The 26215-nt window shown below is 45.7% G+C and overlaps 1 protein-coding gene across 1 annotated transcript in view; it reads right to left on the bottom strand.

The window, feature by feature from the left end:
* The window catches only part of LOC126108823 (5'-AMP-activated protein kinase subunit gamma-2), a 1182277-nt gene that overhangs the window by 84985 nt on the left and 1071077 nt on the right, over positions 1 to 26215 (bottom strand). Inside the window, exon 11 of the mRNA XM_049914186.1 lies at positions 7524 to 7661. Within this exon, the coding sequence (XP_049770143.1) occupies positions 7524 to 7661 (138 nt within the window). The remainder of the gene's footprint in view (positions 1 to 7523; positions 7662 to 26215) is intronic.

Here is a 26215-nt window from a genome sequence, read left to right as displayed (position 1 = left end):
GCATAGCGCCAAGACAAGTTTGCCACAGGAAAGTTCCTTCTTATGAAGCTCACTCGGGGAGGGGGGGAGATGGGGGGGGGGGGAGATGGGGGGGGGGCCGTTGCTAACATTACTGAAACTTTCATGCGATGGTAATATTTTCGCAGCCAACAGAGCAAAACGGGTTACTTATCCCAAAACTGTGGAAGCTATTGGTTACGAATCAAACACACTACACGAATTTCATCGAAAACCATTTCAAATAAACGTGGGAGGATAAATGAAAAACGAAAATGAAAACAATAAGGAGGTTTCGGACAAGGGGCGCGGAAGTCTGATTCCGCGACTCTTGCGCTTCTGACGGACGATTCACTCGCCAAAAGACACGCAGAGTCGTATTAGCTCAAAAACTTTGACCACCGTCTTCCCAGAAACGGGTCCAGTACCTACCAATAAGCTGAGACGCATGCTCTCTTATTTTGACCAGTCTTCCACTGAGCTGATTTTGTGATAAATCGGATTACGGCACTTGTGTTCTCGTGAGCGACATAAGGTAGAACCCGCTCCTCTGTCTGCAAGCGGGGCACATAAAATGCAGTATTCGTGTAGTGTGGCCTACACTGCAACCAGAAAGGCAACAGTGAATATACGGCTAAAGAAACAATAAGGCCTTTGTCGCCTAGGAAAAGTAGAAAAATCAGCCGCACCAGAGCATGCTATTTAGTCAGGAAATTATCAACTGGAGTTTTCCGAAACTAAAATTTTATCTGCAATGGCAAAGCTGTGTAGAGAAGTCATCAAAATATACATACGAGGGCTGTTCAAAAAGTGACTTTTCAAATTGCGCGGGCAACGTACATTTCATTGTCGATCTTTTTTTATGTTAGTACACACGTCCTGAGCATATGTTCAGAGCATATGTTCAGAGCATATGTTCAGAGCATATGTTCAGAGCATATGTTCAGAGCATATGTTCAGAGCATATGTTCAGAGCATATGTTCAGAGCATATGTTCAGAGCATATGTTCAGAGCATATGTTCAGAGCATATGTTCAGAGCATATGTTCAGAGCATATGTTCAGAGCATATGTTCAGAGCATATGTTCAGAGCATATGTTCAGAGCATATGTTCAGAGCATATGTTCAGAGCATATGTTCAGAGCATATGTTCAGAGCATATGTTCAGAGCATATGTTCAGAGCATCGAGTGTACAACATACTTAGTTTTTGACACACAGAAACGTTGGACGTGTTTTAGTGTGCTCGGCGATTTTCGATTATTATAAAAAAATGGAGCAAAGAATTTGCATCAAATTTTGTGGGAAAAATGGAATCAAGTGCTCAAAAACACTTGAAATGTAGACAGTGGTATACGGTGAGCCTGCTCTCTCTCTCTCTCTCTCTCTCTCTCTCTCTACACACACACACACACACACACACACACATATCTGCCATCTCGGAAGAGCTTGTACCACTTTATATATATCGCTCTGGACGCCCCAGCACAACAACAACAGATGATAACGTCGAAGCTATGAAGAAATTTGTTTTGGACAATCGTCAAATTGCTGTAAGAAAAGTGGATGAGGATGTTGGCGTATCGGTCGGCTCGTGTCATGCAATTTTTCCGGATGTTTTGAGCACAGAGGTGTGTCGGCGAAGTTTGTTCCGAAACTTCTCAATTCTGATCAGAAGAACTGTCCCAGAGCATCGCTCAGGATTTCTTGAATGATGATCCTGTTTGCTCCAAAGGGTCATAACTGATGACGAAGCATTACTTTACAATTATTACGTCGAAACCAAAGCCCAACGTCCCAATGGGAGCACAAAAAAAAAAAAAAAAAAAAAAAAAAAAAAAAAAAAAAAAAAAAAAACCGCAGAGTTCAATCGCTTTTTTTTCTCAATTACCATGTCGTAGTGCATGATGGATTTTTGCCTCAAGGTCGTACAGTCATTAAGGAGTATTACCTTTACGCTACGCGCGGTTTGAGACACGCGATACGCAGAAAACGTCTGGAATTGTGCAATAACAATTCGTGGCTTTTCCATCACAACAACGCACCTGCTCATTCATCGATGCTTGTGAGAGATTTTCTGGCCGAAAACAACACGACCATTACGCTTCAGCCACCGTATTCGACGGATTTGGCCCCGTGCGAATTTTTCCTGCTCCCAAAACTGAAGATGCTATGAAAAACCGAAGATTTTCAACGATTAAGGAAATAAAAACGGCATCGCTTGAGGTAGTCAAGGCTGTACCAAAATGTACTTACGAGAAGTGCTACAAGGATTGGAAGAAGCGTTGGCACAAGTGTATTGTATCTGAGGGGGATTACTCTGAAGGGGACAACATGAATGTTGATGAATAAATGAATATTTTTTAATAAAAATATGGAGTCACTTTTTGAACACAACTCGTACATGTGGATAATTTTAACAGAAATGACGAAGCCATGAAACTTTACGATATATGCGTAATACCTCTACACAATCAGTAGAGTGTCCGCCGCTCGTGGTCTCGCGGTAGCGTTCTCGCTTCCCGAGCACGGGGTCCCGGGTTCGATTCCCGGCGGGGTCAGGGATTTTCACCTGCCTCGAGATGACTGGGTGTTTGTGTTGTCCTCATCATTTTCATCATCATCCAGGACAGTGGGGAAATTGGACTGAGCAAAGATTGGGTAATTGTACGGGCGCTGATAACCACGCAGTTGAGCGCCCCACAAACCAAACATCATCATCACAATCAGTAGATAAAGTTTTATCTTTGACATACGGCACTTCAATAGTTTTATCTCCGAGAAGTACTATCTCTGCCGATCACGTGTAAACTAGCCCGCCCGTTTCCGCGCTACCAGTCAGTCAGCACGACTCAGCGGAAACAGGGGCACCTCTGAGGATGTCCACCACAGTTCTGGCCGAAACGTCAGGGGGGACACAAGATTCACAGACCCGGGAGATTCATCAGTAACTGTGACATCCGTAATAATAGCGTTCGCTCTGTCTCTTTCTGCATTCATTCATTAACTGCCACACCATGGACATGCCCTTCCCTTGGAATGCCATGGCCAATAGGAAAGCCGTTCTCATCTTAAGTACAGGACACAAAACAATCTCCCGGGTTCGATTCCCGGCGGTGCCAGGGATTTTCTCTGCCTCGTGATGACTGGGTGTTGTGTGCTGTTCTTAGGTTAGTTAGGTTTAAGTAGTTCTAAGTTCTAGGCGACTGATGACCACAGCAGTTGAGTCCCATAGTGCTCAGAGCCATTTGAACCATTTTGAACAAAACAATCATGCAAATTACGACTGCTGATATATTTTTTTTAAATACACGGTATCCGATACATCGATACTGAAAATATGATCGATAACGACCCTCGATGTATGGACGGAAAGTATAGGTATATCAAACGCAAAAAAAGATATCGACGAACCGGCCCTCAAAAATATCGGTTGCACACTGTAAATACACAGCGGATTTTACAACTGTATATATAACTATTGATTTATTATTAGATATTTTGTAAATCAACAGCCTAGCAGTGTGTTTATCTCACTAAGACCTTGGCGATAACCAAATTGCTAACAATACTAATTGCACGTACAGTAAGTGGCGCAACACAAGGTGTCCGATGTGTCCGTGAAATGGTTCAAATGGCTCTGATCACTGTGAGACTCAACATCTGAGGTCATCAGTCCCCTAGAACTTAGAACTACTTAAACCTAACTAACCTAAGGACATCACACACATCCATGACCGAGACAGGATTCGAACCTGCGACCATAACGATCACGCGGTTCCAGACTGAAGCGCCTAGGACCGCTCGGCCACACCAGCCGGCCGATGTGTCCGTCGTTTGGTTTCGTCGCAAATCGGATTTTCACCTCCCCCCCCCCCCCTCTTCCAGTGCAACCGGACTAGTACGTCGTGAGACCTATACTTGCTTCGCAAAGTCAAAGAGAAAGACTGCGCGCGAAGGCTCCAAAAATAGCAAGACTTCGTCAGAGATTGAAAGCAAAATTATGTTCTACTGTAGTTCCAAAAGAATAATTTCAAATATTCACCGAAAACTGCGAAAAAAGTAAAATAAAAAGAAAATATCGGCACTCGATACTGCCATTTCAGTATTTTATAAACAGCCCACTGCAAATAGGCTACGAGGCCGGATTGCTAGTACAATCATTCTGGTCCTGCGTGGATTAATATCACCAGCTAGCAGCAGTTGCTAGAAGCCTATTAACGTCCTCCCGCATAAACCCCCCCCCCCTTTTTACACACACACACACACACACACACACACACACACACACACGCCACTCTGCGGCTAATGCTTCTCATTCCCTCATTAGTACAACCAGCGCATTCAATCCACTGATTTAAGGGGACACTGTATGTCCTATACCGCCAATGTTAAATTATCGAATTTTGAGACCCATTATCTTTGATACTTTTTAAGACGCCAACTTGCAATTTTCCATAATTATTGAATGGACCTTTCTAGATGCACTGGTCAAGAATTATTAATAAAATTATATTGTTGGGCATGTTATCTTCTTTTTTCCAAGCACTCAATTTTGTGACAGAATTCTGTAAATAAATGAACATAAAAACAAAACAACTCAGGATATTTTAATTATTCTAGTTCCATAAGTGTTGAATCTCCCACTTCGCATGCTGTGAAAATTTCATGTGTCTACCATCACTACTTTTTTTAGAAAACGGGTCATTTACTGCAAAAAAGGTAGTTCAGAGATATTGAGGTTTAAACCTTCTTTATTACAAATTCTTACACAGGCTTTAATTTCTGCGTCTTTTATGCAGTAGAATTGCCCTGGCCCACAGTCTGTGTCTCCTTCACCGTCACAACAGCCCAGTGTTTGCCTCCTCCTTTTGTTTGTTCCTTCTTCTGTCGTTTGCTGAGCAGCTAACTCTGCTTCACGTACACGAAGCTATCCAGTTCCTGCAGTCCTTTAGCTGTGTTCTGTCCAAATCTTACCCCTAACTTCTCCACAACCTTAAGCCTTTCATGATTCCCACCACTAAAAGTTATTATAGCGTGAGACACTGCTAACATCGTAAGACCAACAAGTACATTTTTAGGCACACGGGAGCACACAACATTACTGAAGGACTCATTCACATTCTGGGTCTTCCCATGTAAACACTTCTTTACGAGCTCAGGATTTGCCAGCTCTCCGTAAATAGGTTTGATTGCCTCCATTACTGCCAAAGAAGAGAATGTTTGTGTGTAAATTCAGAAAATTCAGCTTGCCTGTATTTACACCAAGTGTTTGCTGGAGGTGGACACAAATCGTGACATGGCTAGCACAGGTGTTTTCAAGTACTTCAGAAGAAAATGCAGGTCTCACATATCTGTTACCCGCAAATTTGCGTTTCTTCAAGCTACTAACACTCTTACTCATGATAATCACACTACTTTCAACGAAAACTAGTATTAGAAACAAATGACTGAATTGTTTCATCGTAATGCCAACTTCCGAGACGTAGCAGCAGGCACGAAACAAAGCAAATCGCAGCCTTCCAGAGTGTGTACGTCCCAAGACTTGGCTGCTCAAGTGTGGCAGTGTATTTGACAGTCACACCTCAACATTCAAAATATCATTTGAACGTCTCACAATTGTCTCATTTCAATGTATTACATATTAGGGTGACGTTCTTGAGGACAATATTATGGAAATGGAAGAAGATGTAGAAGAAGATGAAATGGGAGATACGATACTGCGTGAAGAGTTTGACAGAGCACTGAAAGACCTGAGTCGAAACAAGGCCCCGGGATTAGACAACATTCCATTACAACTACTGACAGCCTTGGGAAAGCTAGTCCTGACAAAACTGTACCATCTGGTGAGCAAGATGTATGAGACAGGCGAAATACCCGCTGACTTCAAGAAGAATATAATAATTCCAATCCCAAAGAAAGCAGGAGTTGACAGATGTAAAAATTACCTAACTATCAGTTTAATAAGCCACAGCTGCAAAATACTAATGCGAATTCTTTACAGACGAATGGAAAAACTGGTAGAAGCGGACCTCGGGGAAGATCAATTTGGATTCCGTAGAAATGTTGCAACACGTGAGGCAATCCTGACCCTATGGCTTATCTTAGAAAACAGATTAAGGAAAGGCTAACCTACGTTTCTAGCATCTGTAGACTTAGAGAAAGCTTTTGACAATGTTGACTGGAATACTCTTTCAAATTCTGAAGGTGGCAGGGGTAAAATACAGGTAGCGAAAGGCTATTTACAATTTGTACAGAAACCAGATGGCAGTTACAAGAGTAGAGGGGCATGAAAGGGAAGCAGTGGTTGGGAAGGCAGTGAGACAGGGTTGTAGCCTATCGCCGATGTTATTCAATCTGTATATAGAGCAAGAAGTAAAGGAAACAAAAGAAAAGTTCGGAGTAGGTATTAAAATCCATGGAGAAGAAACAAAAACTTTGAGGTTTGCCGATGACATTGTAATTCTGTCAGAGACAGCAAAGGACCTGGAGGAGCAGCTGAAGGGAACGGACAGTGTCTTGAAAGGAGGGTATAAGGTGAACTCAAAAAAAGCAAAACGACGATAATGGAATGTAGTCGAATTAAATCGGGTGATGCTCCGGGAATTAGATTAGGAAATGAGACGCTTAAAGTAGTAAATGGGTTTTGCTATTTGAGGAGCAAAATACTGATGATGCTCGAAGTAGAGAGGATATAAAATGTAGACTGGCAATGGCATGGAAAATGTTTCTGAAGAAGAGGTATTTGTTAACATCAAATGTAGATTTAAGTATCAGGAAGTCGTTTCTGAAAGTATTTGTGTGCCGTGTAGCCATGTATGGAAGTGAAACGTGGAAGATAAATAGATTGGACAAGAAGAGAATACAAGCTTTCGAAATGTGGTGCTACAGAAGAATGCTGAAGATTGGATGGGTAGATCACATAACTAATGAGGAGATAATGAATAGAATTGGGGAGAAGAGAAACTTGTGGCACAACTTGACTAGAAGAAGGGATCGATTGGTACGACACGTTCTGAGGCATCAAGGGATCACCAATTTAGTATTGGAGGGCAGGACGGATGGTAAAAATGGTAGAGGGAGACCAGGAGATGAATACACTAAGCAGATTCAGAAGGATGTAGGTTGCAGTAGGTACTGTGAGATAAAGAAGCTTGCACAGGATAGAGTAGCATGGAGAGCTGCGTCAAACCAGTCTCTGGACTGAAGACCACAACAACATACATAATGTATTACATACGAAAATGTTCAGCAAAGTCCAAAGTACATTACGGAGAAGAAAACAGAAAACGTAAAATTTGAACGAATTTCACGTACAATGTCCCCTTAAGCGGAGTGGGCAAAATACGTAATGCTGGCCCTGGTATATATGACTGCCCACGCCTAAGATAGGCAACCCAACTTGCATCTCGCGCGTCAGGGAGAGACGATGTGACTCGGGTTGCCTACCTTAGGCGTGCGCGGTACTGGGGCAGTATTCCGCCGGCCGGCCTGTAGTACAGGTACAAGTACGTCTTGTGGACTCACCGTTGTAGACGAGCGCGAAGAAGGCCTTCTTGACGAGCAGCTGCGTGTCGAAGACGACCAGCTTGGCGCTGGTGGGGATCAGGTCGTAGCACTTGTGGAAGCGGAAGAACTTGACGAAGATCTGGGCCTCGTCCTCCTCTGAAACAACAGCGGGCGCCGGCGTCAGACAGCTTACACGTACAGTCAGCACAAAACTATGTAAAAAGAAAACCTCGTGTGGGAGTTATTCCGAGTAATATGGGAGATTCCGGAACGAATTTTCACTCTGCAGCGGATTTGAAACTTTCTGGCAGATTACAACTGTGTGTGTCGGACTCGGACTCGAAGCCGGGACCTTCGTCACTGGCGGACGAGTCCCTCAGGCGAGGTACTGGCGGAAGTAAAGGTCTGACGGCTCGCGTAGCTCAGTAGGTAAAGGCGAAGGTACCTGCTTCGAGTCCCAGTTACACATTTTAAATCCACCTGGAAGTTCCAATATGGGAGTTGGGACATACTTTGCGACTGTGTATACAGTCTTACCTGGACCAGACACGCATCGCTTTATTGGAAAACACCGCCGGCGGTCAGTTTTCTGACTCGTGCATCTCCACGCCTCCTTCCATACACAGGCGTTGAATTTTTTTAACCACAATTCATTATTTAGCGTTTGGCGTAGTAGATCACATGAATCAAATATAAAGAGTATACCATACAAACATTAAGTATGCATGTAAAACCTACATGCTCAAATATAGGAAAAAGAAAGAATGAATACAAATAAAGACACAAAATATATAGGACCACAAAGTACGAGGTGGTTTGACAAGTCTGGCTAATTTCCACGAGGGTATGAAACATTCCTTTTTACGCCTTAATGGTTGGTAAGCTTGAATGTGCCAAGGTTTGTATAAAGAGTTTCAATAGCGTACAGTTCATTGTTGACAGCCGCCTGAATTAATCAGTACACTGACTGCGACTGACAACGGACAGAACAGAGCTTCGTGCTGTTAATAAACAGTATTTGCAGCATTTGACTGCCGCACAAATCAAAACAGAACTGCCTAAAAGTCCACGCGGACTCTGCACCGTCATTCGAGACCATTTATTTTTTGCATAAACCTTTCGTGGGCAAAATTATTGAGCAGTTTTTTTTAATGAATGGAGAGCAGATAGTAGTTAACAGATAGGTATATTTATCATACAGAATATCAAATTTGCTCCAATTGTGAAAATGAGGTCACACAACAAGCTGGGAAGTATTCTCCCCACTGCCCTTCCTTGGAGTTAAATGACAAAAACAACTTTTTCAATATATGTCATATTTATTTGACAAATTTACTTCTCTTGTTAGAACGATTGTTCACAATTACTTGCCGTGAAATTTTCTGAAACACGGGTCTACGCGAAGTGGTATCTGACAATATGTACAAACACAGCGAGTGCTCTTTTCCGCAGCTTTGGTACTACAATGACGGCACCTCCAGTAGGTTTCTCCTAAAATGGGTCGATGCTCCCCTACAGTCACATGACGAAAATCTTCAGGTACTTCACCCCTTTTTGCCAGAAAAACAGGTTTTTTTGTCCACGCATTTTTTTTGGGATGAGAAGCCAGCGGTCAATTGCGTGGCTAGATGGATGCTGTATGTGAGCTGATCGTGCTGTCCACTTTCTCTTTCACTTATTTTCCACAGGATGAAACTGTTCACTGCAGCAACGTCCACCAGCAAATAAAATATTCTGTGCCACCATTTTACAGAACGTCTGCCAATAGCATACCTTTCTCGTAATTGATCAAACTTATCGACACCAACCATTATTATGTTGTATTCTGCCACAACGTCAGGACAAGAAATCTCTGTACTAGTACCATCCTTGTTTTTCCTGTTAACTGTGGCTGTTTCTCGTGGGTCATGAATTGAGGACAGGAAAGTGACTGGACGGTTATCCATACATTTTACTGCAGAAATGGCTCCTTTTGTTTCAAACTGGAATTCTCTTCGTTCCAATTTTACGTTTTCCTTCATAAATTTGGGTAAATACTATAGGTTTGAGGAAACAATCACAAAATGTCACGCAAACAGCACTGAAAAGGCTCAGCTATACAATGCCTCTGCGCGAAGGTACAGCAAAAACGGCGGGAACCTCCCACTGGAAGCAGTACCCTATACTGTTCACTAGGTGGCAGCACCGTACAGAGGTAGGAACCGTGAATCCCAGGGGACTCTCAGCTAGTTCACTGTAGTGGGAAGCATGTTTCCCACGGCTCACGAAAGGGTTAAAGAATTGAAACGTGGTCGGATAAGTACCGAAGACGAAAACCGTTCCGGCCATCCAATTGAGGTCGCCACAGAGGAAATCCCTGACAAAATAAAAAAAAAATAAAAAAACACTTGAGATTGCTGAGAGTGTAGACATCTCAACTAAGGAAGTGGACAATGTCCTGCTTGGAGAGTTCTCTACCAAGAAGCTGTGCGCTATACGGGTGCCGCGATTGCTCACAGTATTCCGAAAGCGCACCCGGCACATTTCAACACAATCTCTGCACGTCCATCTCTTCAGAGATAGTTGCGGGACTCGACTGTTTGAAACAGCATGTAAAATCGAACACCTCCCAGCCGTCTAGTTTCCAAACTTACTTTATTTGGCTACCAGTTTCGGCGATTTACTAGGCTGTCTTCAGGTCCCTGACCGACGTGTGGGAAGATTCCAACTCGGTTCTGACGAAAAGAAGGGCCAGCAGTATTGGTTCTGTATCAGTAGATTTCTGCTTGCTTTAGCGATCAACCATCATCTGCCCATCAGATGATGGTTGAAGTGATCGCTATAGCAAGGAGAAATCAACTAGTAAGTCGACGCGGTAGCCGAGCGGTTCTAGGCGCTTCAGTCTGCTATGGTCGCAGGTTCGAATCCTGCCTCGGGCATGGATGTGTGTGATGCCCTTAGGTTAGTTAGGTTTAAGTAGTTGTAAGTTCTAGGGGACTGATGACCTCAGGTGTTAAGTCTCGTAGTGCTCAGAGCCATTTGAACCATTTTTCAAATCTACTAATAGAGGACCAGTATTGCTGGCCCCTGTTTTGACCAGAACCGAACCGGAAACTTCCTACAGGTCGGCGGGTGCCTGAAGACGGCGTAGTAAACCGCCAAAACTGGTAGCCAAGTAACATACATTTGGAAACTCGACGGCTGGAAGGTGTTTAATTTGACATCCTGTTTCAATGCGACGTCTGGCGATGTTTAACTTCAATCCGCAAGACTTTTTCCGCCGATTTGTGATTACTGAAAAAACCTAGATCCATTATTAAACACCAGAGTCAAAACAACAGCCAACACCATGGACAAACTCTGGTGAAAATGTACCGAAGAAGGCGGAGATCACTTTGTCAACTGGTTAGGTGAATTCTGTTGGGGTGGGGGAGAGTCGGGGGGGGGGGCGTATTCCGTAAGAACTACCCTCATATATATATATATATATATATATATATATATATATATATATATATATACTCCTGGAAATTGAAATAAGAACACCGTGAATTCATTGTCCCAGGAAGGGGAAACTTTATTGACACATTCCTGGGGTCAGATACATCACATGATCACACTGACAGAACCACAGGCATATAGACACAGGCAACAGAGCATGCACAATGTCGGCACTAGTACAGTGTATATCCACCTTTCGCAGCAATGCAGGCTGCTATTCTCCCATGGAGACGATCGTAGCTTCATGGAGACGGTTGCGAATGGTCCTCGCCGATACCCCAGGGGCAACAGTGTCCCTAATTTGCTGGGAAGTGGCGGTGCGGTCCCCTACGGCACTGCGTAGGATCCTACGGTCTTGGCGTGTATCCGTGCGTCGCTGCGGTCCGGTCCCAGGTCGACGGGCACGTGCACCTTCCGCCGACCACTGGCGACAACATCGATGTACTGTGGAGACCTCACGCCCCACGTGTTGAGCAATTCGGCGGTACGTCCACCCGGCCTCCCGCATGCCCACTATACGCCCTCGCTCAAAGTCCGTCAACTGCACATACGGTTCACGTCCACGCTGTCGCGGCATGCTACCAGTGTTTAAGACTGCGATGGAGCTCCGTATGCCACGGCAAACTGGCTGACACTGACAGCGGCGGTGCACAAATGCTGCGCAGCTAGCGCCATTCGACGGCCAACACCGCGGTTCCTGGTGTGTCCGCTGTGCCGTGCGTGTGATCATTGCTTGTACAGCCCTCTCGCAGTGTCCGGAGCAAGTATGGTGGGTCTGACACACCGGTGTCAATGTGTTCTTTTTTCCATTTCCAGGAGTGTATATATATATATATATATATATATATATATATATATATATATATATATATATATGCCACGACATCTTGGTAGATGATTGTTGCAGTGTCCGTGTGTTTATGGGTTGCATTTTTTCATATGACTTGACAAGCCAATGTCAGCACGGCATCTCCTGCCGCAATTGTCGCAAGTGTATCTGGCTGCTGAGGCAGGAGCAGTGGTAGCATTGCGAAGCTTTTTGTGACTTAATCTGTCTAACAAGCCTTCATCGTGCTTCGACATTCCAGATGATACATCATCACGCCACTCTGGTCTCGTGCTAGCCCGTGCCTCCCATCTGTTTGTGTCGATTCCACAGCTCTCCGTATCTCGTTTACAGGAGTCCTCGAACGTCAATACAAGTCTTTTGGCTATAGAGATCTCTCCGGGCATCACCTCGCGTGGTAATCTGTCAGGATCCGTACGGTGGACGTGTCCCAGCCAGCGGAGTCTTCTCTGCTTCGAGATAGCAGAAGTAACTGTCGCAGTTAGTTTTAGATAGCACTGCTTTGTTGGTCACTCGGTCCTTCCACGTTACTCCGAGGATGGATCTCAGGCACCGCATGTGGAAAGCATTAAGGCGAAGTTCTTGTTTGGTACAGGTAGTCCATGTTTCCGATTCATACAAAAGGATGCTGAGGACGCAAGTTTGATATGCAAGAATTTTGGTGGTCAGAGTGAGTTTGTTGTTTTTCCGAACACGTGTAGCGAGTTTGCCAAAAGCTCCAACTGACTTCTTCCTGTTCCCCAACTTAAACCTTCGCTTGCTGGGAAGACATTTTTCGATCAAGTGAGAAAGTAATAGTTGCAGTCGAGAAGTATTTTGCAGAGTTTGAGAGAACCCATTTTTTCGATGGGATGAAAAAGCTGGAAGCATGCTGGACCACGTGTTTATCCTTCTAAGAAGTACGGTGAGTTGTTTACAGAACTTTTTTTTGTTTTTTTTTTTTACCTGGCTTATCAAACCATCCTTATACACGGAAACAGAACTACAACCGAACGGCCATACTGCTGCTCTATTCCACCCCCTTTTCACTGGCATTCAGGAATCCGGAGCGCTCAGTAGTAACGCCTGTCAGTGGACAATCTTCAACTAACTTATTCCGTATGTTTAACTGTCCCGCCCATAGGTTTGGTAACACCACGTGCAGTGTGGACCATCTTATCACCCCCGTAACTCCGAACGCAAATCGAATACGGTGAGGAGTAGTAAGTACCCTTCGCCAGGCACTGTACAGTGCCTAGAGGCGTAGTCAGCGTCCGCTGCGACTTTCCAGCGCAGTTGCGTACAGAGCAATGTCGGGTGCCTGAGGCGTGCTGGACTCCTAGAGTCTAAACAAAGGGACCGGCGCAGCGACGGCTGAAGGGCGCACAGCAAACAGACTCCAGCCCTCTCCAGCACCGCTTTGTCTTCCAGGCCTCGCCTCCAGGGCAGCCGCCGCTGCTGCTTACACAGGTGCCTACCGTGCAACTGGTAACCAGCAAAGCGTCCGGACCGTACACTGCAGTGCAGTCTAGTACACAATCACTTCTTTGTACCAACGTTGAGTGTGCCGTAAGTTGGCATCACAACCTGGGCGACGTAGGGTAAATACGAGGGTGGTTTGAAAAGTTCTCAGAATCACCAAGAGAGGTCAGCGCAAGCGCAACGAGTTGGTCACGTGATATTCATCGGACTGTCGTCTGTAAACACTCTTGCAAAAGAGCTGTGGCGGTGACGTAGCTCTGTTGTTCCCGCGTAGTGATTTGCGAAGATGGAAACAAATCGAGATTCGAGCAGTGATTTAGTACTTCGTAAGGAAATGTATGAGAGCAAAGGACAATCGTGCCCATTTCCAGAATAAACTGCGGGACTCTGCTCCGTCATATTCAGCTGTTGCCAAGTGAGCAGATGAATTTAAATTTGGTCGGGAGAGATTAGATGGCGATGCGTGCAGTGGTCGGCCAAGATGAGTCACTACTCCAGAAATCGCTGCAAAAGTGCACAAAATGGTCACGGAGGATCGGCGATTGAAAGAGCGCGAAATTGCTCGCGCTTCCCAGATGTCATCTGAAAGAGTACGTCACATTTTAACTGAAGAATTAGAAATCTAAAAACTGTATACAAGATGGGTGCCGCGACTCTTGACGCTGGATCAAAAACGCGCGAGTATGGACATATCGGAACAATGTTTGGCTCCTTTTAGGAGAAACTAACAACATTTTTTGCGCCGGTTTGAGGCCACAGATGAAACTAGGCTGCACTATTATACCCCAGACACGAAACAAAGAAGTGACTGTGTACCAGACTGCACTGCAGTGTACAGTCCGGAGGCTTTGCTGGTTACCAGTTGCACGGTAGGCTCCTGTGTAACAGTCAAAGCGGTGGAAACAATCTGATTCTCCGCCACAAAGAAAGCAAAGACAATTCCTTCGGCGGGAAAGGTCACGGCATCTGGGATGCGAAGGACATTCTGTTAGTAGATATTCTCCCCACTGGGCAAACAATTACTGGAGAATACTATGCTAACCTCCTGGACAAATTGCAACAAAAGATACGCCAAAAAAGGCCAGGTTTATCAAGGACGAAAGTCATCTTCCATCACGACAATACGCAACTGCACACATGTGCCGTCGCCACGGCAAAATTACACGAACTACGGTATGAATTGCTGCCACACCCACCTTATTTACCTGGTTTGGCTACATCAGACTTCCATCTCTTCCAAAAATTGAAAATTTTGCTTGGTGGACGAAGATTCACTTCAAACAAAGAATTGGTACGCCGAGTTGACAGCTATTCTGCGGGCCTGGAGGAAACTCGTTTTCGAGATGGGATGAAGGCACTCGACCATCTTTGGACCAATTGCATTACTACAAGGAGACTACATCGAAAAATAAAAAATAAAAAGTTTCAGTGGTGTAAGTACTTTTTTTCTATTCCCTTCCTAGAACTTTTCAAATCACCCTCGTATTTACTTATAAAACATATTTAATAGATTTTTAACACTTTACAATGCTAATTTTTGTAATCATTGCACTTGGGACTGGTTCGATGTGGCGCACCACGAATTCCTCTCCTATGCCAGCCTTTCATGTCAGCGTAGCACTCGCACTTCACAGAGAATAACTGTATCTGAACAGGCGTCAGCACGCTCAACGGTACCGACCGACCGCCGTGTCGTCCTCACGCCTTAGGTGTCACGATGTGGCCGCTGTCAAGTCTGCGCGACCGGAGCCGCTATTTCTCAGCCAAGCAGCTCCTCAGGTGGTCTAACAATTGCTGAGTACACGCCGCTTGGCCGACAAAGCCGGGAGGTCACCCATCCGAGCGCTGGACAAGCCCGATAGCGCTTAACTTCGGTGCTCTAACTGGAACCGGTGTGATCACTGCAGCATGACGTTGGCTCAACTCTAGAGATGCGCAAAAAATACGGAAACCCCAAAAATACAATGCAACACATTACCATGCCTAACACGATGTAGGGAAACCCGCTGGCATTGGAAACAACTTGCAGGCGTCTCCGAATGGATAAATACAGGCGCTGTATGATTTTAAACGGACTCTTATACCATTCTTCCCGCAAATTAGTGGGAAGTTCAGATAATGCTGACGCAGTGGATAACGATCAAGTGCTCTTCTCACCAAAGTGGACCACCAAGGCTCAATAATAATGGCAGGGGAGATGAGACAATTCATCCTCGTGCTCACAAAATCAGTCCTGGACGACGCGAGGCTTGTAAACTGGTGCCTTGTCGTGCTGGAAACCATCACCACAATGGGATGGAAATGACCGTCCAAAACGATCCGACTATCGTTGGTAGTAACACGCTGACTTGCACAGTAACCACCGAACACATGGAATACCACAATACAAGGTGATTCACGAAGATGTTGAAAGATTTTAATATGTTGTTCTACAAGTAAAACTAAAGAAAAAAGTTCACATAAGCATAGGTCCGCAAATGTTTAGCTACGGAGTTACGGTTAATAATAGACGTTGCTTGAAATTTAGCCGCTTCACTAATATGAAGCCATTGCAAAACTGTACAAAGTTATAGCACGATTTCCACTTATCTTGTTGTCACTGGTCTGGCGAGTCTAATAAAACACGTCCCGGACGTTTATCTGCAATAGTTTTCAACAACATTCCGAGAAGCAAAGAATATTACAGAAGTAAATTGGTTTACTTTCCATTAAGAATGTAGAAAGATTTGTCATTGTTGGCAACCGTTAGTAAGTTATAAGAGCGTAGCCTACCGCGGCCGGTGTCGTAGTGATTAAAATTCTTCTGGGTATTATGGTCAACGCTAAAAACAAACAACAATAATAAACTAAAACCGACGGTTCGGACAAATTGCAACAGGCATTCCTCGTGCTCTGAGGAAGGCCAATGCAATTCGGCCGAAACGTCAGTTTTAGTTTATTATTGTTGTTTGTTTTTAGCAACGACGCGGCATAATACCCAGAAGAATTTTAATCACGTTAGTGAGTTGTTTCAGTCGTTTCCTGACCTTTAAACGAGTTAGTTTTCTGTATTCTTTAGTGAGAGAACATAATAACAACAGTGCTCGCATTATGAATGCAATAGACGAAACTAAGAACAGCCCGCTGAAACTGAAAGGAGCGACAAAATCTGTTCATACACGTGCGGCTAAATGCAATGAACTCAGTGGAGACATTTTTGAACATTTATTGTTAATGTACTGCCAAATTGTATGTACACTGCACACCTTCCTTAACACTGAGCTTTGTTTTTTTTCAGTTTAACATTAATTCACGTGTGCTATTACTGAAAGCACATTGTGTCACACACTCATACAGTTTTAGTTAACGTTATTACTTTAGCACGATTGTTTCATGTATCTCCACTGCAGGATATGATTTTAGTGTATTTTTGCTTCTGATGAAGATATATTTACATATACCGAAACCGTGGTCAAGGATTTCAACAAATCTTTATCCTGCAACTGTTTGGCTGTTATCGTTTACCGTGAAGGTTTTCAACAGTTGCTGTTTCAGCCGTGTTCAAAATCTTGAAATTCCGATTCTAACACTGCACCCCTACCTCTTCCCTGTCGACTCCTGTTTCGTTCTTCGATCTCGTCATCAGACGGCAGAAACGCTCAGTTTCTGAGTGGAGAAACACTCCGACTCGGCCTGGAATCGAACTCGCGACCCCGGCACCTAGAGGCACGGACAGTAATCACTACACCGCGAGCTGTGCAATATACCCGACAAATAACAACAACTGAGGTTGCAAAAGTGTTGCTACGAGATGAAGACGTTGGTCCGAATCGAACTAGTTAACTGACAAAGAAAACTGGAGGTGGCTGAGAACGACCCAGAATTTTTTTTCTAATTTCCAGTGTTGCATTTACACGATCATGATTTCGGCTTTAAGTTGCCATTATCAAGTGGTTTCAATGTTATACAGTGCCTAACATGGCATACTGTCGTATGTAAAATATACTATTAGATTGTCTAAGGGTCAATATTTCTGGTAAAAACCTACTGCTTTGTTTTTTAACTGAGTTTACCGTCCCTTATGACAATGTGTCTAATAGTACATTTAAAGCCGAAATCATGATCGTGTAAATGTAACACTGCAAATATTAAAAAAAAACAGTCTAATGGCGGTACTGACTTTGAGGAAATATATTATGACTCTGGCCCGACATGAAAAAATTATAAAAAACGTAATGAGTATGTCGCATTTCCAGCCGGGTCGCCCCATACGGCGAAGTTCGGCCGACGAGTGCAAGTCTTACTGCAGTGGACGCCACACTGTGCGACTAGCGTAGCTGTGATGAGGATGAAACGATGATCACAACACCGCAACACCCAGTCTACGACCGGAGAAAATCTCCAACCCGGTCGGGAATCGAACCTGGGCCCACTGCATGGGCGCCAAACACGTAACAACATTTTTTTAAATCTCATTTTGTTCGTTAAGGGTCGGCGTATTTGTTCGGGGCGGACGTCCTATGACACTTGTTCAGGTTTATTGTTGATCCACTGAATCAGTTTTTTTATCACAGAGGGCATTTAACCCTCTGACCGCACACGCTGAGCTACTGTGCTGGCGCCACTCGGCTAAGCAGGCGGACTAGGGACTTCCCAGACTGAGGTCCAGGGACCCCCCAGACTGAGGTCCAGGGACCCCCCAGACTGAGGTCCAGGGACCCCCCAGACTGAGGTCCAGGGACCCCCCAGACTGAGGTCCAGGGACCCCCCAGACTGAGGTCCAGGGACCCCCCAGACTGAGGTCCAGGGACCCCCCAGACTGAGGTCCAGGGACCCCCCAGACTGAGGTCCAGGGACCCCCCAGACTGAGGTCCAGGGACCCCCCAGACTGAGGTCCAGGGACCTCCCAGACTGAGGTCCAGGGACCTCCCAGACTGAGGTCCAGGGACCTCCCAGACTGAGGTCCAGGGACCTCCCAGACTGTGGTCCAGGGACCTCCCAGACTGAGGTCCAGGGACCTCCCAGACTGTGGTCCAGGGACCTCCCAGACTGTGGTCCAGGGACCTCCCAGACTGAGGTCCAGGGACCTCCCAGACTGAGGTCCAGGGACCTCCCAGACTGAGGTCCAGGGACCTCCCAGACTGTGGTCCAGGGACCTCCCAGACTGAGGTCCAGGGACCTCCCAGACTGAGGTCCAGGGACCTCCCAGACTGTGGTCCAGGGACCTCCCACACTGTGGTCTAGGGATCTCCCACACTGTGGTCTAGGGATCTCCAGACTGTGGCTGGTGGATATCTCCTTCCAGGTAGGCAGCAGTGCTTGTGTGAAGTTTGGAAAGTAGGAGAGCAGTATTGGCAGCGATTTTGGGTTGGGAGTCGTAAGTCAGTAGCTCAGTCATTGAAGAAATTGTCCGCGGAAGAACTGGTGGGTTTGGGAAAGGGGGAGACACGTCAGTCAAGTTTGAATGCGTGCAGCAGTGCATCAGACAGCTATGTCGTTTCTACGCTGCGCCCGCCGTCGGTACCTGCGAGCAGGAGGCGGGTGAGTTCGTCCCTCCAGAGTGGGTTGACCTGCTCGAACTCGTGGATCTGGTCCAGGCGGTAGACCTCCTCCTCGCCCTCCTCTTCGATGGACTGCAGGCGAGGGTGGCGGACGGCGCTCGAGTAGAAGTGCAGCCGTATCATTCATCCACACGACGGGACCACCGCGTGACGCACCGTACCCGTGGAGAACGGTCCGAGGGACTCAGAACGGTCCGACGGAGGGAGCGCGTGGGTCGGTCCGGTTACCTCGTCACCACCTGCGTGCGTCTCCTAGCTCAGCACCATCAGCCACACACAAACACCAGATGCTGGGGTTGGACAGTGCCGCACCCACACGCAACATCTCACCAGGAGACACGACTCCAATAGACGGCACCAGAGGACTAGCCCCACACTGTCTGGATGGCGCCAGTGACAGCCAGATAGTCAAGCGGTGCTGGGACAGCCCAACAGTCCTACAGACGGCGTCACGGGGTCAACTCGGTTACGTCTCCACTAGCTGTAACACGCAGCAACATACACCTTTCCTCCAGGGGAGTAGAGTCCAATGCAGGGCGTCCAGTGTCTCATCAACAGCTACGTTTGTTCACCATTCAGAGTCGCACCTAAACAGTTACCCAACAGTAGCGCATCGAAGCACCACGGACACAGTCAGCGTCACTCCTACAGAAAATGTCCGAGGGCCAACCCGTTATCACACCGACAGCTCATTTCTCCGTGCAGCACCAGCCACACCCAGACAATTACTGAACCCTGCAACACAACGGAATGGCGTGGTAGTCTCGACTTTGTGTGGCTGCCAGGTATGTTACTCCACACTGTAATGGGACACACTTTTCTAACTTTTTTTTAATGAAAGTAGCCAGTACCAATTTGGGGAGCAAAATAACTGATGATGGTCGAAGTAGAGAGGATATAAAATGTAGACTGGCAATGGGAAGGAAAAAATTTCTGAAGAAGAGAAATTTGTTAACATCGAGTATAGATTTAAGTGTCAGCAAGTCGTTTCTGAAAGTATTTGTATTGAGTGTAGCCATGTATGGAAGTGAAACGTGGACGATGAATAGTTTAGACAAGAAGAGAATAGAAACTTTTGAGATGTGGTGCTACAGAAGAATGCTGAAGATTAGATGGGTAGATCACATAACTAGTGAGGAGGTAATAGGACTCGGGAGAAGAGGAGTTTGTGGCACAACTTGACTAGGAGAAGGGACCGGTTGGTAGGACATGTTCTGAGGCATCAAGGGATCACCAATTTAGTACTGGAGGGCAGCGTGGAGGGTAAAAATCGTAGAGGGAGACGAAGAGGTGATTACACTAAGCAGATTCAGAAGGATGTAGGCTGCAGTAGGTACTGGGAGATGAAGAAGCTTGCACAGGATAGAGTAGCATGGAGAGCTGCATCAAACCAGTCTCAGGACTGAAGACCATAACTACAGCCAATACCAGGATTAATCCCGAATGTGGTATAGCTGAACATTCTCGGCTGTTTTCACTGGAAGAATTTCATTTGATTTTGTTTACGGTTTATTACATTTCAGACTAATATGTACAAAAAAGAAGTTATTTTTTTAGTGCTCTGTAGGTACAGATAAAATTACTCTTCTTGTAAAAATATTTCAAATTGCGAAAATACCTGGTATATTTAAAATTCATATTATTAATTGCACAATCTAACGCTGACTACGAAATTTATTTCTAGATTCATTTATAAATTAATGTTATATCTTCGTAAACTCTTTGGAATATTGCGACTTCCACAGATTGTTACAGAGAGTAGTGGGCACACTTATGACGGAAGCGAACGTGTTCTTTTTAATTTTGTCTACAACAATGCAATTGACGGTTTTACGAAACTGGAGATTGTGAGGTCAGTGTGGTGTAGAAAAAATGGGATAAAATGGAAATATATTCATAGCAAGAGGATGAATCTCATCAGTTAGCTCAACAAGAATCTACAAAATGAAACTTACAGCCACAAGAACGTAACCCCTAGACGCATCGCATCCGGGAGGACGACGGTTCAATCCCGCGTCCGGCCATCCTGATTTAGGTTTTCCGTGATTTCCCTAAATCGCTCCAGGCAAATGCCGGGATGGCTCCTCTGAAAGGGCACGGCCGACTCCCTTCCCCGTCCTTCCCTAACCCGATGAGACCGATGACCTCGACGTTTGGTCTCTTCCTCCGAACAACCAACCAACCTAGGCGCATAAACAAAGACGACATGATAATGAAGGTAAGTAAAAAGTTATTGTTTTGTGTATCTTACGCCTCTCGGAGCTTTTGAAACTAATGAAGATACTAAGAAAAATGTAATAGTGATGATGATGTTTGGTTTGTGGGGCGCTCAACTGCGTGGTTATCAGCGCCCGTACAATTTCCCAACCTTTGCTCAGTCCAATTTCGCCACTTTCCTGGATGATGATGAAATGATGAGGACAACACAAACACCCAGTCATCTCGAGGCAGGTGAAAATCCCTGACCCCGCCGCGAATCGAACCCGGGACCCCGTGCTCGGGAAGCGAGAACGCTACCGCGAGACCACGAGCGGCGGACCGTAATAGTGATGTGTGCGAGGGTAAGTCGACAACACGAAGAAGCTGAAGATGAGATGCAGATGCGACGGCAGTATCTGTCGATATTTAAGTTACTCTCACATTATAACCACCTTTTCGATACACAATCTCCAACATTTTTTCCCCCCTTCTTTAGTTGGCAGGACACGGTAGCTTGACAGTGGCGTTAACTAGTGTGGGGAAGCAAACTATCTGTCCCAGCACTGCTCTGGTGGAGGCACATTTTTGTGACGGATCAACAGAGAAAGTGGGAAAGGAAAGGGGAAGAGGAAAGTCAAAATAAAAGGGATTAGAAGAATAAACGGAGGATGAAGGAAGACGAGGTTTGGAGGGTACTACGAGCCGAATGGGGCTGAGAAGCGCGGGAAAGGAGCGACAGTTCGTCCAGTGTCTGGTCAACAGCGCTAGATGCGAACGACGCGTGCGTAGTGCAGAATCGGTCACTGGATGTCACAGCGTGGGTTTTCTGTTACCATTTGAAGAAAACTGCCGCTGAAATCTCATCGCACGCTTGTCGAAGCTTTCGGCGAACGTGCTCTTGCGAAAACACAGTGCTTCGAGCGGTTCAAAAATTTCAAAACCGGTGATTTTGACGAGCTCGGAAAACCATCAAAAAAGTTGAAGACGACGAATTGCACGCCTTACTGGAACTCGCGCAACAATTGAATGTATGGCAGAACGCCGTTCCTTTTCGGTTGAAAGCTACGGGAAAGGTACAGGAAGTGGATAAGTATGTTCCGCTTGAAGTGGACGAAAGCAAGCAGATCGAAAGATCACTTGCGAATTGCTGCTCGCCAGCTACAAAAGAAAGTTGTTTCTACATCAAATAGTGACAGGTGATGAGAAATGGATAAAAAAAACGGTTCAAAAGGCTCTTTGCACTATGGGACATAACATCTGAGGTCGTCAGTGCCCTAGAACTTAGAACTACTTGAACCTACCTAACCTAAGGACATCACACACATCCATGCCCGAGGCAGGATTCGAAACTGCGACCGTAGCAGCATCGTGGTTCGGGACTGAAGCGCCCAGAACCAGTCGCTCACATCGGCCGGCAGAAATGAATCCTAAGCGTCGTAAATAATGGGTAAATCCAGGCGAACCAACGACATCCACTGCAAGACCAAATCGGTTTGCAAAGAAGACAATGCTCTGTGTTTGGTGGGATCAGAAGGCTGTCATCTACTATGAGCTGGTGACACGGTGAACACTGATCGCTACCAACAGCACTCCTTCTTCAGGCCACGAGTGGCCTACCGCGACCATCCGACCGCCGTGTCATCCTCAGTGGAGGATGCGAATAGGAGGGGCGCGGGGTCAGCACACCGCGCTCCCGTTCGTTACGATGGTATTCTCGACCGGAGCCGCTACTATTCGGTCGAGTAGCTCCTCAATTGGCATCACGACGCTGAGTGCACCCCGAAAAATGGCAACAGCGCATGGCGGCCCGGATGGTCACCCATCCGAGTGCCGGCCACGCCCGACAGCGCTTAACTTCGGTGATCTCACGGGAACCGGTGTATCCACTGCGGCAAGGCCGTGCTACCAACAGCAAATGATCGATTTAAATCGAGCGTGACGTGAAAAACGACAGGAATATTGGGAAAGGCAACACATACTGCTACATGATAACGTCCTTTAACACACAGTAAAACGGCTCAGGGAAACGATCGAGGCGTTCATTTGGGAAATACAAGCGCATGCGGCTTGTTCTCCAGACTTGGCTCCGTCCGATTAACACCTGTCACTGGGACAGGCTTTCGCTGAACAAAGCTTCACTTCGTATGAAAATGTACGAAAATGGGTCACTGACGAGTTCGTTTCGAAAGAAGGCAGAAACCAGATGGCAGTTGTAAGAGTCGAGGGGCATGAAAGGGAAGCAGTGGTTGGGAAGGGAGTAAGACAGGGTTGTAGCCTATCCCCGATGTTATTCAATCTGTATATTGAGCAAGCAGTAAAGGAAACAAAAGAAAAATTCGGAGTAGGTATTAAAATTCATGGAGAAGAAATAAAAACTTTGAGGTTCGCCGATGACGTTGTAATTCTGTCAGAGACAGCAAAGGACTTGGAAGAGCAGTTGAACGGAATGGACAGTGTCTTGAAGGGAGGATATAAGATGAACATCAGCAAAAGCAAAACGAGGATAATGGAATGTAGTCGAATTAAGTCGGGTGATGCTGAGGGAATTAGATTAGGAAATGAGACGCTTAAAGTAGTAAAGGAGTTGTGCTATTTGGGTAGCAAAATAACTAACGATGGTCGAAGTACGTAGTGTATAATATGTAGACTTGCAATGGCAAGGAAAGCGTTTCTGAAGAAGAGAAATTTGTTAACATCGAGTATAGATTTAAGTGTCAGGAAGTCGTTTCTGAAAGTGTTTGTATGCAGTGTAACCATGTACGGGAGTGAAACATGGACGGTAAATAGTTTGGACAAGAAGAGAATAGAAGATTTCGAAATGTGGTGCTACAGAACAATGCTGAAGATTAGATGGGTAGATCGAATAAGTAATGAGGAGGTACTGAACAGAATTGGGGAGAAGAGGAGCTTGTGGCACAACTTGACTAGCAGAAGGGACCGGTTGGTAGGACATGTTCTGAGGCATCAAGGGATCACCAATTTAGTATTGGAGGGCAGCGTGGAGGGTAAAAATCGTAGGGGGAGACCAAGAGATGAATACACTAAGCAGATTCAGAAGGATGTAGGCTGCAGTAGGTACTGGGAGATGAAGAAGCTTGCACAGGATAGAGTAGCATGGAGAGCTGCAACAAACCAGTCTCAGGACTGAAGACCACAACAACAACAACAACGTACCTATAATGTTTTAGAACAGTTAGTTTAATTCTGAAGACGACGTTGATAGTAGCGTCGAAACCTGGTCAATTTTGACATAATATTTGTGACCGAGGGCTTACTTGTTCTAATATAATTCTGACACGGTCACTGAACCTTACCAGCTATGTTCAAAGTTGCAACATATCTGTCCACCGTAGCGAAATGCGTTAAGGTAATGATCAAGTTACACTTTTTTTTTTCTTTTTTTGCAGTATCTGGGTATGTTATTACTCATTCCTACAGCTAGCCCATCGGTAACAACCTCCCTCTCCTCTTTCGTTCCAGAGTACAAGGACTCCGCCGGCAACGGTGTACAGTTGTTGCCGCTGTTGTGTTCTGTTCTGAACGCGCTCTGGCTCTTCGTCCCCAGCTGTGTAGCAGAGAGTGTCCGATCTCGCCCACTACCTGCGTGTCAACACAGGCTGGCCACGTATTTTTAGACGAGTCTTCGCGACGCGATTAATTCCGAGGAATGCGATTTCACAACCGCCCACCAGTCAGAACAATGGCGTCGGCTCTTACAATCTGGACCGTTCCGTACCCCCCCCCCCTCTCTCTCTCTCTCTCTCTCTCTCTCTCTCTCTCTCTCTCTCTCTCTCTGTCTCCTACCCCCCCCTCCACCCCACCAGCACCTCCACCCTGAAAGTCTCGGGACAACTTCCAACTTGCACACGAGACAATGACGCAGGTGGCAATAAAAACTAACCTCTCAGACGGTACGGGCGACATACACCTGTCTGCTGAGACAGCCGCAAGATGTCGACTGCACTTTCGGAACACGTTTGATCACCGGCTACAGACTCACTCATCAGCATCTACTTCACATTCAAGTGCCAGAGGATTCAGCCACCAACGTTCACAATAATTCTCTTTTATTCCGGTCTCGTACAGCGCGCGGAAAGAACGAACACCTATGTCTTTCCGAACCAGTTCTGATTTCCCTTATTTTATGGTGGTGGTCGTTTCCCTCTATGTAGGTCGGTGTCAACAAAATATTTTCGCATTCGGAGGAGAAAATTGGTGATTCTAATTCCGTGAGAAGATTCCGTCGCAACGAAAAAACGCCTTTGTCTGAATGGTGTCCACACCAAATCCTGTATCATTTCTGCGACACTCTCTCCCGCATTTCGCGATAATACGAAACGTGCCGCCCTTCTTTGAACTTTTTCGGCGTACTACGTCCGTCCTATCAGGTAAGGATCCCACACCGCGCAGCAGTATTGTATAAGAGGTCGGACAAACGTAGTGTAGGCAGTCTCTTTAGTACATCTGTTGCATCTCCTACGTGTTACGTCAATAAATCGCAGTCTTTGGTTTTCTTTCCGCAGAACATTACCTACGCGATGGTTCCCATTTAAGTCATTCGTAATTGTAATTCCTAGGTATGCAGTTGAACTTACTGCCTTTAGATTTGACTGATTTATCGTGTATCGATGTTCTGCAGCTAAAACACCTACTTGGGCATCATCATTTGTTGCAGCAGGTCGTGTATGACGTTTCACACGTGGCTGAACACTTCCTGTTTCCTTACATAACGTAGCTATCCGGCGAACTGTCCGGACACTTGGATGATGTCGTCCAGGATACCGAGCAGCATACATAGCACACGCCCGGTGGGCATTTTGATCACAATAGCCATACATCAGCACGATATCGACCTTCTCCGCAATTGGTAAACGGTCCATTTTAACACGGGTAATGTATCACGAAGCAAATATCGGAATGTTACGTGATACCACGTACTTATACGTTTGTGACTATTAGAGCGCCATCTATCACAAAGCGAAAAAAGTGGACCAACTAAAATTCATATTTCTTTACGTACTACCCGAATATGTAATAAAAAATGGGGGTTCCTATTAAAAAAAACCGCAGGTGATATCCGTTTGACATATGGCAGCATCACCTAGCGGGCCAACCATAGAGCCAACTTGTTTCCCCTTTCAAGCTAGACAAGTTTCGTTTTTTGTACTTTTTTCGTTTGACGC

This window comes from Schistocerca cancellata, chromosome 11 (assembly GCF_023864275.1).
Source record: "Schistocerca cancellata isolate TAMUIC-IGC-003103 chromosome 11, iqSchCanc2.1, whole genome shotgun sequence".
In the NCBI taxonomy this organism is placed as follows: Eukaryota; Metazoa; Arthropoda; class Insecta; order Orthoptera; family Acrididae; genus Schistocerca; species Schistocerca cancellata.
The sequence above is the reverse complement of the archived record's forward strand: the minus strand, read 5'-3'. Positions and strand labels throughout refer to the sequence as shown.